Genomic DNA, 18,267 nt, shown 5'->3' with positions numbered 1-18,267 from the left:
AGACTGAATGACTATGTCTTTTGTGGCCAAATTTGGTGTGATTTGGTTCAGTGGTTTTGTTGTTTACTCTATAGTAAAATGGCACATTACATTTTTATATGTGTATGTGTGTATGTATACATATACACAAATGGCCAAGAAAAATATTCAGGGTAACACATAATATAAAAGAACCAAAAAGTAATGGCAACCAATTCAGGATTGTATGATTCCAGTCTCTGGAATGACACAAGAGAGATAAACCTCAAAACTGTATATTATTCCTTTGCACTATTCAGTTCAAGAACTTGGCTGTACATGAAATGCCATGTATTAACACTGTATGTTCTGCATAATTAATACCCTTGGGAATCACAAACAATTCCAATCAGGCAGAAAGGGAACACAACAGTGTAAAATTAACTACGCACTGACCTCATTTATCCAAGTGCTTAAACTAATTCCTACATTTCAGGTTGTAAAATATTATTTTTTTAAAAGTTGTTCTCTTTCTCTTTTTAACGTTTTGAATTCAGAGTATATTAATTTTTACCCTGAAGTTTAGTTTCTCTGCTCTTCACAGCAAATATCTCAGAAAAGAGGTAGTGACATCACTTGACCCAAATAATATTTCTTTTAACTTACAGCCACTTCAAGAGAAGTTAGTTGATTCATTTTCTTGGCAGCATTAATTCTCATATGTTCAGGAATTTTGTAGTTAGTAGCTGTTTTTAATTTGAAGTCCCCCATGTTCTCTTGGGCATGCCTGATGTCCTCAATATCTTGTGGGTCCTCATAGTTATCACTTGGTTTGCTTTTGTATCTATCAAAAGTCAATAAAAGGTATTAAAAGGTTAGAACAGTTGACACATTTTAACATATTTCAGTTGTCTAAGAACCAAACTAGAATGATTGTGTAACTCTCCTTCCCAAAGCCTATTTCATTTGCCCAGAAAAAAACCACTGAGCTCTTTCCATGAATTCACATGGCCCACTGAAATTTGCACAGGGGAGCATTCCAACAGATTGAACCAGACTGCATCTGATCTACTTGCTTCCTTCTTGCTTCCCTAACACAATTCAGCAGAGGTGTTGCCCTTCACCTAAACATGAGATAATTTGGTAGGTATTCATACATTTTGTCCCACTTTCCCTTTAAAAGAAACATATAAGTTGCTTGTAAGGAAATTTCTGTGATTTACTATGCCCTTCAGTTCTCTATTACTACATGGTTAAGAGCTGCCTGAACAACCAATGGACCACATTCACCAGTACATAACTATCAACATCTAGATTTCAGAAATGTTTTGGTATTTTTTGCACTTGGAGATTAATCTTTGATTAAAAGCATGACTGGCAAAAAATCAGCATATATGGATTTTAGTTATTCACTGCAACACATTTAATAAGCAACAAAGAAAACTGTTGAAACTCTGACAAAGTAATTTCCTTTCATTCCCTAGGGAATCAATGAAAAAACAAGTTCTGTTCATTTCTGAGGAACATTGTTTAAAACGTTTTAGCATCTCCATTCAAAACCAAGATTTAATACATTTCAGCAATTGTTATCTGATTTCTTCTTTCATGCCATTTCTTCCTCCACATACTTACAATTTTTATAAGTATGAGGTCATGAAAGGGGCCAAGGAATATTGCCATTTGTTTAGAATAAAGGATGTAATTAATGAAGAGCCACAGAAGAATCATTGTTTTAAAAAAGAAAAACTCACAATTCCTCCCATTCTTTTTTCCTTTGTTCAATCTTTGCTTTGGCTTTTTCTGCCTTTTCAATCACTTTTCTAAGTCTTTCCATTCTATTCTCAACAATACGGCTTTGCAGTGTTTGGGGTTTCTTTTTCACCTTTTCAGGTTCTGGTTCCTCCTCCAAGATGGTATTTGTTTGAGATGAAAATATATCTGCACAAGCATATCAACATGCATATGTATATGGAAAGGATAATAAACATGTATGTATCTACATTATCCAAACTTTAAAAGACATCTTTAGTATTATGTTGTATATTAAGAAAAGTTGTTGAAATGACCTCTTTTAGTTTCTGTGATGTTCTTTCAAGTTGACTCTCACTTATGGTGACCTTACCGTAAGAGTTTCCTGGGCCAGATCTACACTGACTGATACTGCAGGCTGCTCCGGCATGTCCTATGCTGGATTGGCCCTGGGTATAGGCCACATAATAAACCTCCAGCTGCCACAGTAGGAAGTGTTCACAGTGGTATTAAGCTGCATTTGGAACTGCTGGGCAAACAACTTTCCTTTTCCCCCATGTAGTCTCCAGCTGCAACATGGGTCCCACCAGCCTGCCATCAAGTACAGTGATACTGGCCAGGGTGACAGACTGGGGAGAGGAGGAGGCCCCCCTCCACTGTCTTCCCAGAGCACCCTATAGCCCTAGCAAGCATCACTGCAGGCAATGGAGGATAGGCAGAACCCATGTCACTGTCAGAGACTACTGTGACAGGGAGCAGGTGGTAGAAGGGAAGTTCCATTATGTGTCCTCAGGTCATCCAAGCCCAGCAAACATGGGATGGCATTGTGGACAGTCACACTTTGTTTCTTTTCTGAATTGGCCCAACTATTCCCATAGGCCCAAAGTTGGGGGATAATCCAAATTCTGGTCCAGTATGCAGACTTTCCCTTGACTTTGGGTAACACGGCGCAAGGTCATGTTAAGGCGTGTTACCCTGGATCAGCCCTGTGTAGCATTTGGCCACCAAGGGGCTGCTCTAGCTCTGCGCTGACCTAAGTGGTCAGTGTAGATGTGGCCTTGGGTAATATTTATTCAGAAAATAGTTGCCATTACCTTTCTTTGAATACATTATATAGCTCCTGGAACTCTCTAGCAGTTACTCTTTCAAGTACCAATCAGGCCCAATTCTGGTTAGCTTCCAGGATCAAATAGAAACTGGTGCCTTTAAGCCAATTGAAGGAAGGCTGACTCCCCTCATCACATAGATGTATGTGTTTTTCTCAGGCAGCAGGCCCAACTGAAAATTATAATCTTTGAAGAGAACAGCCTGCAGCCCAAGCCACTTTCAGGCCTTAGCTAACTTTTTACATTTTTTCCTCTGTCTAGCCCACACCAAAAACTCCTGTTGCATCCCCACTTCTCAGAAATACAAACAGCTTATCTTCTAAATTCTCATAGAATCCTTACACACTTAAGACAGAGATGTAACTATTCTTAGCCAATTGTTACTCCTTAAAAAGCCAATTAACTGAGCCATTTCCAACAGTCTCATTAACAAAAAAGGCCTACACATCTCTCAGGTTTATCCAATGAGGAAACTGAGAAAGGTGTTGGTTGTTGTTCCTAGGCTACAAAACTGCCTCTTAAGGGGAGCTCAGTTGGCTCCCTCTTGGCTCTCTTTTTGCTGGGAAGCCAAAGCCTTCCAAATTAAACAGGACTTCTACTTTTAATTATTGTGCTGGGATCTTTTTACAATATATTATGTGCTTTATGTGTTTTCAATTATTTTAAGACATTAAATTCAAACAATGTATTAACTAGATTGATTGTTGAATGATCTTTAAATATCATACACTGTTTTAGCTATTTAGTTTTAACTTTCTATTGTAAGTCACTATGAGAGAAAGACAGAATAAATTTTAAAAAATAGCTGTGCCAAGCTGTGGATGGTGCATCAGTATATTAGGAATAATAAGCAGTAAATTATTCACACAAATTTGACAAAATTTAAATCTAAATTCTGTTTTAGCCCCATTTAGCACAGGCTCATGGAATCAACAGATGTTTGGTAAGTCAACATTTCGGTCAATTCCACTTAGTAAATGTGTCTTTTCTAGATAGAAATGGTGGTAGGTTCTGAGAAAAGGACTTAAACACCAGTCCTTATACCTATTGGCCGCCACAATAATATGACTGTTTTGTTTTTTTACATTTCAAGTTTTAACAAAAAGAAAATCAAAATTTCATTTTTAAAATCCCAAATAAATCTTATACAATTGGTTCCCATCTTACACATGTCTGCTGTCATTCATATCTACTTCGTCTTATTTAATTTTAGGTAAGTCAATGTGTGCCATTAATTCATTTTTTTGTGAGACTACAAGTATGAGGTCAGCAGACATGAGATAAAATTCTGTGTTTATTCATTTTTAAGTAAGTTTTTTTTAAATAAAATATTTGATTTTTAAAACAATATTTTGCAATGCTCAGGCCTTTTGCAAACTCTTGTTGGACCTTTTTGGCTGTCCTTTTGTTGATCTTCTTTTACTTTCCAATCGTATTTGCTCGGTCTTCTCTTCCATGATTGACTCTGCTTTCTGGAGCTGTAGAATTTTTCTGAGATTGCCAACAGTCTGTATGTAGAGATTCGATGGTTACTTCTCATTGCACATACCACAATTGTGTCATATTCCAAATTGCCTCGAAACCTAAGGAATCAGAGCAAAGATACTTCCTTTTAATGTCATAATTACGTTGTTCAAAGGTTTCAGATTGTCTGCATTAAAAGGGACCAACGCAGTAATAAAAAAAAAACAAGTGGTTTGATTTTCACCCTTCTGTCCTACTTTTTATCATAAGATCTCAGAGAAGCACAAAATCAAAATTAATTTAAAACAGTAGTGAGCAATTTAAATGCCCCAGAACATAAAAATAATCTTAAAATCATATATGTATTGAGGTCTTAAACCCCAAAAGATGTGATAAAAAGTTGTATCTTAACTTGGTGTGGAAATGAAACTAATGTCAGCATTTGTAAGGTCCCAAAAGGAAAACATTCCATAATGCAGACAATCCCCATCCTGTGTCCTCCTTTTAATATGTATATTGCTTATTTTGGAGGGATATTTGTGCAGATTTATACAGGGGGAGACACTCCTTCAAATAGTGAGATCCGAAGCCATCTAGAACATGAGATTAGCAGCCAGTGCAACTCCTTTAAAGATAGGGTCATCCAGTTTCTATAGCTTGTATAAATTGCATCTACAATCTTCAAGGGCACCTCCACACAGAATGCACTATGGTCATCGGGTCAGAGCAAATCAGGCGTCGGTGGTGGCTGAAAGGGCTTTTGCACAGTTAAAGCTCATGCGCCAGCTGCAACCGTACCTCGTGAAGACTGACTTGGCCATGGTGGTCCACGCTTTAGCTACTTCCAGACTGGATTACTGCAATAAGCTCTACATGGGGCTGCCCTTGAAGACGGTTCGAAAACTACAGCTGGTACAAAGATCAGCAGCCAGATTAATAACTGGAGCTAGCTACAGAGAGCGGTCAACCCTCCTGTTTAAGCATCTCCACTGGCTAACAACATGTTTCCAGGCCCATTTCAAGATGCAGGTTATCACCTACAAAGTTCTAAACAGTTTGGGACCTGCTTATCTCTGCGATCGCCTCCTCCCCTATGAATCTGCATGGGCCCAAAGATCTTTTAGGGAGGCCTTTCTCACACTCCCACCTCCGTCTCAAGCACGGTTTGGTGGGGATGAGAGAGAGAGGGCCTTCTCGGTAGTGGCTTCCCGACTCTGGAACTCGCTCCCCAGGGAGATTAGACTGGCTCCTTCGTTGTCCACCTCCCACTGGAGTCTAAAAACATGGATGTTCCAGTGCGCTTTTGAGTGAAGAGGCCACCAGCCATGTATCTTGTTATCAAACTGTGCTGCACTTTAATATTGCCCTCCATTTTATAGGTTTTGGTGTTTTAATGTGATCGGTTCTTTGTCCTCCCCCGCCCATCTCTATTTTATTCATGGACTTTACTCAGAGTTTTGCACTAATCACACTCTGTACATAGCAATTGATGTTTTGGTTTTAATAATTGTCATGTTATGTTGTTTTATAATTGTTATTATATTGTGTTTTAAATTTATGGACTGTTTTTCTTATGTAAGCCGCCCCGAGGCCTTTCAGGGAGATGGAGGCAGGGTACAAGAATAAAATTGTTTTTGTTTTTTTCGTTGTTATATTCTGGCCAGAAAAAGGCTGAAATGGTCCTACAATCAAAGAGTTGGAAGATACCACAAGGATAATCGAGTCCAATCCTGTGGCATGCAGGAAAACACAACCAAAGCACTCCCAACAGATGGCCATCTAGCCCCTACTTAAAAACTCCAGAGAAGGAGACTCCACCACGTTCTGAGGCAGCATATTCCACTGTCAAACAGCTCTTACCATCAGGACGTTCTTCCTAATGTTTAGTTGGAATCTCTTTTCCTGAAGTTTTCCTGCAGAAAACGAGCTTGCCCCCTCCTCAATGTGATATCCTTTCCTGAGAATATGTTTCCTTCATGAATGCCCAATGTTGCCCAGATAATATATACCCAAGCATCTTCCTCAAGAAGAGTAGTGTAAATACAGCAGTTTGTGTTGTCGAAGGCTTTCATGGCTGGAATCATTGGATGCTGTGAGTTTTCCGGGCTGTATGGCCATGTTCCAGAAGCATTTTCTCCTGACATCTCGCCCACATCTATGGCAGGCATCCTCAGAGGTTGTGAGGTTTGTTGGAAACTAGGCAAATGGGGTTTATATAAACACCACTTGCCAAGTTTCCAACAGACCTCACAATCTGGGCGAAGTGTCAGAAATGCTTCTGGAACACGGCCATACAGCCCAGAAAACTCACAGCAACCCAATATAGCAGTTACTCTTACATGCATTTGGATCCAGGGAGGCCCTCTTCAGAAAAAGATACAGTCTTATCAAGTGTAGAGACCATTTAACATTCCCCTGCCAATTCAACATTTATTAGGTTTTATCAAGCTTATAGGAGCCCCGGTGGCGAAGTGCGTTAAAGCACTGAGCTGGAGACCGAAAGGTCCCAGGTTCAAACCCCGGGAGTGGCGTGAGCAGCCGCTGTTAGCTCCAGCTCCTGCCAACCTAGCAGTTCGAAAACATGCCAATGTGAGTAGATCAATGGGTACCGCTCCGGCGGGAAGGTAACGGCACTCCATGCAGTCATGCCGGCCACATGACCTTGGAGATGTCTATGGACAACGCCGGCTCTTCGGCTTAGAAATGGAGATGAGCACCAATCCCCAGAGCCGGTCACGACTGGACTTAACATCCGGGGAAACCTTTACCTTTACCTATCAAGCTTATATATAGTGGGAGGGACTATTTCAAGAGTAATGACTGTCATTAGATCACAAGTGTCTGGACACTTCACCTTTTATGTTGTCAAAGGCTTTCATGGCCAGAATTACTGGGCTGCTTTGAGTTTTCCGGGCTGTATGGCCATACATGGCCATATAGCCTGGAAAACTCACAACAACCCACTTCACCTTTTGGTATGGTGGAATCACCAAAGGGTACCCCGAACCATGTTGCACCTGGTGCTTTATAAGCAAATTTCGCAATATAGTATGTGATTGCATCAATGAAATGTACTATTGATCAGTCCTTTCTCACAATATGTCCTGGCCTAGGCCCATTTTTTCACAATCATATGCCCTAGGCCTATTGTCTTGAAAATAGGTCACCAAATTCTGTGAGGTACTGCGTTGTTGCTGTTTGAATGCATCATTTGCCCTTTTAATTTTTGGACTTTATGGAATGAAAATACCACTGCTGCTGTTAGAAATGTAACTCACACCCAGGGGTACATTATATGAATTTTTTAATAATAAAGTATGTTGACCAACGCATGAACAATCCCTTGAAATAAAATAAATCACATGTTTCATCTCCTGTAATACAACATCTTAGGAAATAAGGGACAGAAGGAAACCTACCGTTCTTGTAATTTTCGCAGCCCGATGCGGTGTCTTTCCTGTTCCCAGCCCAATTCTTTCATCACAAGTCGGATCTTCCGGGCTGTCCTTCTGTCCATTTCTGCACGAATTCTACGGTCCAACTCAAATTGCTGGATATTGTAAAATTAATATGCTTGATTTTTCCTCCTTCCTACAGTATTGAATATTTTAAAGACTGCACTATCCTGATTCTAATTTTCCCAGGAAGAGAGAGAGCACATGTACTGTGTTTTTTTTTATATCTGATTCATTCGCACATCTAAAAAGTAGAGTGGAAGTGGAAGTAAGCATCTCAAAGTGCATACTTTTCTTCCTCTCTCTCTGGGTCTACACTGGAGGATTAATGTAGTTCGACACCGCTTTAACGGACAAAAGCCAATGTGGAATCATGGGAGTTGTAGTTTTGTGAAGCACCAGTTCTATTTGCCAGTGAAGGCTACAAACGTTGGAAAACTAAAACACCCGTGACTAGGATTGAGCCATAGCAGTTAAAATGGGGTCAAATTGCATTAATTCTACAATGTAGATGCATCCTCTGTCTCCCTCTTATACCCTATATAGCAACTGCCTCCCTTTAGTATTGTTTTAAGCAGAGGTTTAATTTTTATTTATTTATTCATTCATTCATTCTATATCCATCTTTCTCCCACAGTGTGACCCAAAGCGGCTTCCAAAAAGAATCAAAAACATTTCCCATATAATTTAAAAACAATTAAAACCACATCATAAAACATTTTAAAATATATTATAAACATATAAAGGTTAAAAGGTGAGTAAAGAATGCCTAACAGAAAGCCTCCCTGCTTATGCATTAAAAGCAAGCTTAAATAAATAGAATATTGTATTCTCCAAATAAAATAAATAACATATTTTAATATTCAATAACCTTAGCCAATTTGGCTTCTTTTCAGCTTTTGCTCTTAAGATCTATTAATAGAATATCTAGATTTACTAACTCTCCTATTTTCCATCAACAATAACCCTGTATACTTTTGTCTATGTATAGAAATGACTCTGTTTACCAGCTGATTTTATATCTTTGAATATATCACTTTTCTATTTGTTTCTTCTTTTCTGTAATATTTGGAAGATTCAGTTTTAATGTCTGCAGCCTTCTCTTACTGTTGTGACTGCGCCTTCGGGGATTATGGTTGATGGGGATGGAATTCGAAGAGGAAGAAAAAACCCTCGTGATGAGGGTTCACTGGAGGAGTTGCGCAGGAAGCGACTTAGAGAGCTATATGGGGGATCTTCTGAGGAAGATTCAGATGGGGAGATGGATGCTGAGGAACAGGTGGTGGCTGGGGAAGCGGGCACTGAATGGGCACAGCCACCGGAGATGTCTGGGGATTTGGGGTCTATGGATACTTCTGAACCTGGGGTTTCTGCAGGAGCTGATCCCAATTGGGATGCTTGGAGAAGGGAGGATGGTTCTTTAAGTGTTCATGGGGCTAAGTGTGGGCAGGATGATTGGGACTCCGACGAATTGCTAGGTACTCCAGATCTACGAGCTCTAGCTGTGTGGAGCTCAGACTCTGAGTAGATTTGGGACACCTGGTGTTTGGGTGTGAGTGTTTGGTCACCCAGGAGGAAGGGGAATAAAATGGGAATGTTTGGCCATTGCACCTTGCGTGTGGCAAGGTGTTGCTGAGGCGCCATTGGGATCTCTGTGTTTCTATGAAGACTGGACTTGGACTATGATTTGAATCTGCTGTTATCACCTAGCTTGGCTCTCGCTGTGTCTTATCGTGGACCTGTTTTGGATGACTGCACCCTCTTCAGACCTTGGATCGGAATTTGACCTTGCTACTGCCTTCGTTCTGTGATTGATGACTACTATCGGCTTTTGACTCCTGGCTTGCTCTTTGGACACCGCTGTTATCTCCTGACCTGACCTTGGAATCCTGGCCGACGTCTTTTCACCATCCTTTTGGAGCCTTCGGCTTTATCCACATTGTGGAAGCAGTCTACTGCATTCTTATTTTGTTTGTTTGTTTCCTGACCAATTTGGTGTTTTCTTTTGGGAACTGTTCCTTTGAAAACTACAGAGACAGCTGGCAGGGCTTGGACTCAGAAAGTGCAGTTTGCACTAAGTTTGTTTAGCTTTGTTTTTACCTGCTTGTGTTGCTGAATTATATTTTTGTTTGAACTGCTCTTGAAGCACTGATAGTGAAGTGTTTCAAGGTTTTTTCTGTGTTAACATTACGTTTTGGCTTATCTGCTGAATAAACTCTATTTTTGTTCGCTAATTGGCGTCTGACTCTTGACACTTACTTTTCAGCTACATACTGCAACCAGATGTAGACTCACTGTAGTTTGAAGAGCAGTCAGTACTTAAATATAAATATATAATATAATTACATTATTTTGTTTTTTCAGTAATGTATATGAAAAAAGTATTTTTAGAAATCAGTATTATTCTAATATTTTAGCTAACAAAGCTGTCTTCCCGTTTTCAAGTTTTGAATTTGCTATCATCCTAAAAGAATAAAACATTGTAGCCAATGTCCTAGTATTCAGCATTCTAAAATGCTGTTGCTTAAACAGCTAACCCTTTGGAAATGATTGAGAACCCATTATAGGACAAAACTTTTCAAACAAGGAGTTGTACATCTGAAGTCCATCAAAACCTAATCAGAAATGTATACACAACTATTTTTAAAAGCATTTTTCTTTTCCAGAAAATAGCAGACTTCGCTAATGGGACTAAACATGACAAAAGAAGTGGATGGGGTTTTGTCTGTGTTGCAAAGCAACCTAAGCACTTGGGGCAGAAACCTAAATGTAATATAGTAAAAACAAATTACCCACTATAAATACTTAAGAGTAGACCAAAGTATTACATTTATTTTCTCTGCATGCTTTATACTAATCCTATTCTTTTTCACTTTAAGTTTTAAATACATGTTAGAAGTAAAAAAAAACCCTATAAATATTTAATATTGCTTCTTTCTATCTTACATAGAGAAAATCCTTAAATTTAGAGCTTTATGTCTTAATTAAAGATCTAATTTATAATATATTATTGTTGGCCAGCAGGAGGTATTGTTTAAAAGAGCATGTGTTTTTACAGATGTTTTATTGTTAATTCTGCAAATGTACTATTAAAATTATTTGCTAAAACAATTCCTAATTCTGGAAAGAAAAATGATGCATATACATACAGCTCTATGAAGCTGCATGTGCCTGGGCAACTCATCATTCATACGAAGCAGCTCCTGAAATGCCTGCCTTAGACTGAACAGTTCTTGTCGCTTCAGAAATTTCTTCCGTTCTGCTGCCCTCATTATCAAATCATGTTCTTTTTTTTGTTTGGCATTTTCAATACTGAGTGGGAAAAGACATAAAGACAGAAGAACATAATGGCTTGACCTATCTGTAAGAACAAATACAGAATAAAATTTCTAGTGCTGTGTCTTAAAGAAAGCACATCATTTCATTAGGTGGCAAAGTCAGAAGAATAGAGACATATCTATTTGCAATATCTGGTTTTACAGTTTTAAAAAGTTGTAAGCTGTTTGGTGCAGGGACCTGTATTTTGCTTATGCTGCTTTAGAACAAAGCTTCTTAAAGTGTGGGTCATGATCCCAAATCACATCACCATAGCTTTATGTTTGGGTCAGGATATTTTTTTTCTTTTTTAAAAAAAATTATAATTTTCAAAAAACAATATAGTAAAAGTGGGGGAACATTACTTTGTATAGTAAAGTAGGGAAAAAAGAGAAAGGGGGGGACAGAGGGCGGGAAGTGAAAGAATGGGGAAAAAAGGAGGGGGGGAGGGTAATGTTTAACTTCCATTCATCTTCTTCGCGAATATTTTCTCTTCTTTAAATCTATTTCTTCTATATTCCAAAAGGAATTCTTATGTTTAGTCTCCTACTCTTCTTCATTTTTTCTCTTTTAATACTCTTTCTTACCTATCACAATTAGTTTAGTCCTTGCATATAGTCTTCATAGTATTTCCAATCCGTTAGTCTTATTTGTTTACCTGTGACTTTCTTTAATAAAAAAGTTAATTTGTCCATATCTTTTATTTCTGAAACTTTTTCCAACCATTGTTCCCTTGATGGGGTTTCTTTTTTTCTTTTCTTTTTTAAATAATCTTTATTGAGTTGTTCAATACATGATGATGATGTATTGGGTTTCCTTTTGTCTCCATATTTTAGCATAAACCATTCTAGGGGCTGTTGTAAGGTATGTGAATAAAATATCCTGATTTTTGTTTAAATTCATGTCTGAGTTTGTCATGCCTAATAGGTAGAACTCTGGTTTCTTTTCAAATTTTGTTTTTAGGATCTTCTGAGATGTTTCATGAATCATACTCCAATATTTTGTTGCTTGTTTTCAGGACCACCACATGTGGTAAAAGCTGCCTTCATGCTGATGGCATTTCCAGCATTTGTTTTCTGAATTTTTATACATAATGCCAATCTTTTTGGGGTCATATACCACCTGTGCATCATTTTTAGCCAGTTTTCTTTTAAATCAGATGCATAGGTATAATTTAGTTTTATGTTCCAAATTTCTTTCCATTCCTTGAGTTTTATATTTCTCCCAATGTTAGCAGACCATTTAATCATGCAATTCTTTATAAGTTCCGTCTCTGTTGACCATTCTAAGAGTTTATTGTATATTCTGGTTATCTCTTTTTTCTCTAATTTTATCAGTTTTTCCCAAAAGTCATCTTTCTCATTGAATCCATTTTTTATCTTTATTATATATTTCTTGTGTTGGTGGTACTGTAGCCATGTAAGGTTCTTATACTTGTTTGCCAATTCCTCTTGCGACCTCATTTGTAGCGTGTCATTTTTCTTAATTAGTATCTCTTTGTAGGTGGGCCATCTCCTCCAGCCCAATAGTCTTCTTTGAGTTGCTTCTAAGGGCGACACCCATAAGGGAGTTTTAGTGTAAAAGTATGATTTGTATCTTTCCCATACTCTTAATAATGCCGATCTGACAAAGTGGTTTCCGAATTTTTTTTCTATTTTAGATCTACTGTGTTATAGGTAGGAGTGCCATCCCACCTGTAAGTTGTGACCTTCCAATATGAGTATTTTTCTTTCTTTAAGGTTATCCAATCTTTAACCCATGTTAATAAATTTCTGAGACGGTGGGGCCAACAGGGAGGAGGCGAAGGAGAGAGGAGGGAGAGAAGAGGTGTCTTCTTCTCAGCCAAAACGTTTCTCCCTGGAACTTTGTTGTCCTTGCCGGGAGGGCTTTGTTGGGGACTCCAGCCTTGAGATCTGTGAGGCAGAGGGAGGAAGCAACCCTCCCACCTGGCAATATGTCTAGGTCTTCCTTTCCTTTCCATCTTATGGGTCTTGTGGGTCTATCACTCCCACTTCCTGTCTTGTGAGTGTATTGGCCTTTCCTTTTCTTCCCCCTTTCCTTTCTATCTTGGGAGAGGGGGGTGTCTCTCCTTTCCCTCTCTCTCCGTCCTGTTGGGTCTTTGTCACAGTAGAAGAGGCATAGAGTCTAGACTGGATTCTTCCTCTCCTCTTTCACAATTTTGTTTCCTGACTCAGGTGTCCAACTTATGCTTCACACTCCTTCTTTCCTCAGTGCCCCAACTTGGTGCTGACATATCTGCCCATGAAGGCACTGGCCATGAGAGTTTATTTCGCAATGAATCATTTGCACAGAAAGCCGCGGTGGTGCAATGGGTTAAATCCTTGTGCCAGCTAAACTGGCACATATGCCACATGGCATCACAGTTGCCAACCCTGAAAACAACTAAAACAATAGTACTTTCTGGTGGAGCAAATCTTTTTTGGTTTTTTTTTACTTATTTACTTACTTTTTATTCCACCTTTATCCTGATACAGAGACTCCTTGTATTGGGACAAGCCTCTTTTTGAAAGAAACCCTTTAGTAAAAAAAAAAACAAAAAACAAAAAAAAAACTTGCCTAGCAGAGATGTGGAAGCCAAGCTCTGAGTCTTGCTTCTAGCAGCCTTACCTGTAGGCATTGGGCTCCTCGATATCTTCTGCTGCTCCCTCTTGATCTAGGCCTCTCTGTGTGTGGAACAAAGCAATTGAATAATGTTGCTATACACAGCTTTGATTCAAGTTAAAACAGTCAAATCACAAACACAGTAGTGTGCTTAACACAGAAATCAAGACATGCCATTATCTTTTTGCTAGTGAGGATTCCTACTACTCTTCAATCTTATAGAAACAATGTCTTCCAGGCTGTACTTACTCTTGGAGAGGGCACCTTGGTCTTCAGGACTTTTTTAATTTCTTCAACAGAAAGGATGTTATAAGTGAAGATATTGCCATCTGCTCCACAGGTTACCAGAAACCGATCATCGAAACTGGAGCAGATTCCTTGAATTTTCCCATAGTCATTGTCATGTAAGCCAAATGACCAATATCCAGCTATATTGTCTATTGAGAACTCTTTCTGGTGGAGAGGATAGACCCGCACTGCTCCATTCTGCATCCCACAGAACATTAGTAAACCAGAAGAGCTATAGAGATAATCAGATTAATAAATAAATAAATAACCTTCTCCATAACACCCTATCAACTTGACAACTAACTCTATTTAAAAAGGGATTAAATGAAGAAAACCAGGCAAATGTGGAGAATAGCAGGTCTCTCAATGATGCATAATCTATTATGTTGGCATTAGCAGTTTTACTGCAGTTTTTACCAAACAGAAATAACCACTGTAGTTCCAGTTCACTAAGGGAAGAGTGACATTTTTGAGTATTACATAAACAGAACAGAAGCAGAATAGACATGTTGGAGGCTTCTTGAGCCCTTCACAGCAATTTGATCTCATTTAGTCAGACACAGTTTAATTCTAGATATATGAATTAACTGCTACCTTCACATTTTTATTTGCTTCAGTAAACAAAAGTCAGACACATCCCACCCCACATCTCCCATTATTACTTTTCATCTCTTTCACATGTGGTTTCAGTGATTGGGGATTCTGTCTGTTGTAGTCAGATCAGGGACTATCCTGAGCACTGCCTACAGCTTCTTACAAGGAGGTATTAGAAATCCTCCCATCTCAGAAACCTCTGCAAACTTCTATTCTTTCTCTTACTTTACTGCATACAGTGCAGGCAGTCCCCAAGTTACAAAAAACATAGGTAATTTTCATGGTTTTATGTCTTCTCTTATGTATTATGGAAGGATGGAAAGATATCCATTAGGTCTGCCAACATGACTTAATATAGGCCCATGGATAAGGGGAGCCACCATTAATTTTACCCATGGATCCCATATAATGATAACCAATAATTTTGCCTACTAGATTGCAGACATTTGAATGATTTAACAACCAATTGCTGGGGCACCTATAGACACTGTGTTAAAAAAGAGAGAGGTTTGTTGATTTCAGGCCCTGTGCATGTGCTAATTGAAAGACAGAACTAGTATGCAAAGATTATATCAGGCTGCATTTTCAGTCACTGTAGCTCTCAACGTTCAAGTTGGATTACTGCATTTTAACATTATTTTACACAGCATTTATCCAATACTAAGCTGAGAGGATGAGAGTGTGGAATGGAAACCCATCAACCACACTATCAGTGTGCCAGATTTTATAAATACATGGGCATATGGAAAAACAAACTCAAGGAAATAAACAGTATTTTGGCATTCCACTTCACGGAAGTTCTAGCAATTGGGTCAATTAACATACTGCAAAAGCCAGTATGTTCTCCATTGTACCCCCCCCCCCCGGCTCTGGAACTCACTCCCTAGGGAGATCAGGCAGGCCCCTACCCTCCTCTCCTTTCGGAGGAGCCTGAAAACCTGGCTCTTCCAAAAGGCCTTTGACGACTGATCCCTGTAGGATCGTCCTGTTTGCCTACTCAGTAAGAGACCCTCATGTATGCCTTCCCTAGTACTATAATTGGCACTTTAATGACTATGATAGCTGGGTAATCACCCCTCCCTGATGACTTTGACATATTTTGCACCTTGGCCCAGATCCTTGAATTTAATTCCTGATTTTATCATTTTATTTTGTACATGACTTTTTATGACTGTTTTTATTGTTTCTGATGTTTTATTGCTGTTTGATCTGTTTTTTTGTTTTGCTTTTACATTGTTGTGTCCGGGCTTGGCCCCATGTAAGTCGCCCAGAGTCCCTTCAGGGAGATGGGGCGGGGTATAAGAATAAAGTTATTATTATTATTATTATTATTATTATTATATTACCAAAACCAGATCCGTGTAATAGGATTGTCTTCTGCACCCTCCACACGAATAAAATCAAAAGGTTCATCTTCCCGATGATCAGGTTCTTTTTGGTGCTGTATAGGAGAAAATGCACAGTGGAAGAGGAATCCAGTGTCATATCCTCCCTGTAAAAGAAACATCATGAATAGGTGTTAAGCAGAGGTGGAGCTAGGCATATCTGGAGAAGGCAAGACTCGTATACCAGTCTTGCCATTGAAGAGAAGGGGGAATGAGAACAGTGTCAGTGGTTTCTCCTCCATCTCCTCTAGAAGTTTGAATGCTGCCATAAAGGGGGTTTCCATAGATTGGACTTGACGTGAAGGTGCATAACAGTAACAAAGATGAAACCACTGGCTAAATAAATACATCAGTTATGTTTTCCCTCTTTTTCACTGCTAATTTTGAGAGAAAAACTGGTTGTGGTTTAAACTTTCCACATATGTACACATTCAGCTCAGAGTGCATTAGTATCAGACACTTGCTTCAGAGTGGGAAAGGGGGATGTAATTCAACAGTGTACTGTGTAGTACAGGCTGAACATTCCTTATCTGGAATTTCAAAATTGGAAATACTTCAAAATCATCCACATGAGTGGCTGGGATTGTAACACCTTTGCTTTTTGATAGTTCAATGTTTCCAAACTTTTGCTTCATAAACAATATTATTAAAATACTGTGTATAAAATTACCTTTAGGCTAGGTATATAAGACACCATTGTCAAATGAAAGGTCTTTGGGCCAAATCCAGCCGTCATGTCATTTTATGTGACCCACAAGGCTTTCTATACCAGGGCAACATAGTTATGTTTATGTTAGACAGAAATAGCAAACATGTTTAGTCATCCATCCATAATAAAAGTGAAAACCTGTATGTGTGTATGTGGAACGGGTGTCTGCTCACAAACAGGCTATATTTTACAGTGCTGAGGAGCCACCAAGTCACTCCCTTCCACTGACAGTAGCTCCATGAACATGTAGCCCAAACCCTGCCAGTGTCCTTTCCAAACACCATGGCTCACCACCCAAGGAATGCTTTAATTTGGGGACCATTTCGTCCTAGATTTTGCATTTTCTTCCACCACAGGCAGGCATCCCAGGGTTCTCCATTGGTGTGAAATTTGCATGACCCCGCCTGCTGCCTTTCCCTTTCAAATCTGTCTGCATAACAAACAGAGCTGAACTGAGCAGCAACTACACTTACTAGAGGAGTTTGGGGGATTGACTCCACATGGTGGAAGTTGTAGTTCACCCTGCATCAAGTCAGAGCACTGTGACTCCTATTGGGGAATTTAGGAGTTGTAGTTCACCTACACCCAGTACACCCAGTTTGGCACACAAACTCAACATAGCCTGCTGTGGATACTGACAGATGTTTCAGGACAATTGCCCCGGAAATCTGGGAGTTGTAGTACTTCACCCCCATCCAGAGGGCACTGCAGCCAGGCGATGACCAGCCAACAACAGACCTGGACCACACTTGGTACACAGACCCAAAATGGTCTACTTTGAATACTGGCAGGGTTTGGGGAGGATTGACCCACGATTCTGGGAATTGTAGTTCACCCACTCCAAACTGAGAATACATAACATTCAAAGACAAATAATGCCTTTTTCAAATAACCCGGGCACCGCCAGGTCCCCAAGCTAGTATAAAATACTGTTTGATGAACATGTGGAATACTGATAGTACCTGGGTAGTGACTGTGAATGCCATGATGAAATACCTAAGGGGATGTGGTAATGGCTGAGTCATAACCATGTGAGGTGTATTGCAAAGCGGTTACATCACTCATTGTCCCTTACTGATGATCTGTCAGCAGGTGGCTAAAAAGGGAGAATGAAAGGTTCCATCTTTCTCTTTCCTGCGTGACTCATTGTGAGTGCCTGAGTATTCTGTATGTGACTCTTTGAGGATCTGATTATTTATAAGGACAAGCCTGAAAGTGGATCTGCATATCATAATTGTACATTTGTATATATAGAAACAGTGAAGATTAAAGCCTCCAGATATTTTGGATGAAAACCTGAATCTGTGAGTTTACTAAACAGTGTGTAGATAAGGTCAGATGCTTGCAGTTGGACTCTGATAAAAGGTGGGCTGAAGCACTTTTTTGCTGTGAAAGGACTCTACTGTATTTTGCTTGCTTCTAGGACACTTGCTATCCAGGGTGCAGAGGTTAAGGGAGGTTGTGATTTGGAAACTATAAATCATTTAACAAACCCATCCTATGACAGTTTATACTGTCTTACATGTACAAGCAGCTCTTTGAAGGCAACCATAAGGCTAATGTGGCTCTCGGTGAAAATGTATTTGACACCCCTAGATCTCCCCCCCCCCCGCGCTCTCTCT

General features: G+C 39.4%; 1 protein-coding gene across 2 annotated transcripts in view; it reads right to left on the bottom strand.

The window, feature by feature from the left end:
- cfap44 (cilia and flagella associated protein 44) overlaps nucleotides 1-18,267 on the bottom strand; it is an 89,494-nt gene that overhangs the window by 29,260 nt on the left and 41,967 nt on the right. For both annotated transcript variants that reach the window (XM_062974768.1, XM_062974769.1), the window contains 8 exons: nucleotides 15,898-16,043; nucleotides 13,919-14,189; nucleotides 13,676-13,731; nucleotides 10,882-11,044; nucleotides 7,697-7,827; nucleotides 4,203-4,396; nucleotides 1,710-1,896; nucleotides 625-802 (listed from right to left, as the gene is read on the bottom strand). In XM_062974768.1, the coding sequence (XP_062830838.1) occupies nucleotides 625-802; nucleotides 1,710-1,896; nucleotides 4,203-4,396; nucleotides 7,697-7,827; nucleotides 10,882-11,044; nucleotides 13,676-13,731; nucleotides 13,919-14,189; nucleotides 15,898-16,043 (1,326 nt within the window). The remainder of the gene's footprint in view (nucleotides 1-624; nucleotides 803-1,709; nucleotides 1,897-4,202; nucleotides 4,397-7,696; nucleotides 7,828-10,881; nucleotides 11,045-13,675; nucleotides 13,732-13,918; nucleotides 14,190-15,897; nucleotides 16,044-18,267) is intronic.

This window comes from Anolis carolinensis, chromosome 3 (genome assembly GCF_035594765.1).
Source record: "Anolis carolinensis isolate JA03-04 chromosome 3, rAnoCar3.1.pri, whole genome shotgun sequence".
Classification (NCBI taxonomy): Eukaryota; Metazoa; Chordata; class Lepidosauria; order Squamata; family Dactyloidae; genus Anolis; species Anolis carolinensis.
This window is presented reverse-complemented; position numbering and strand designations above follow the sequence as displayed.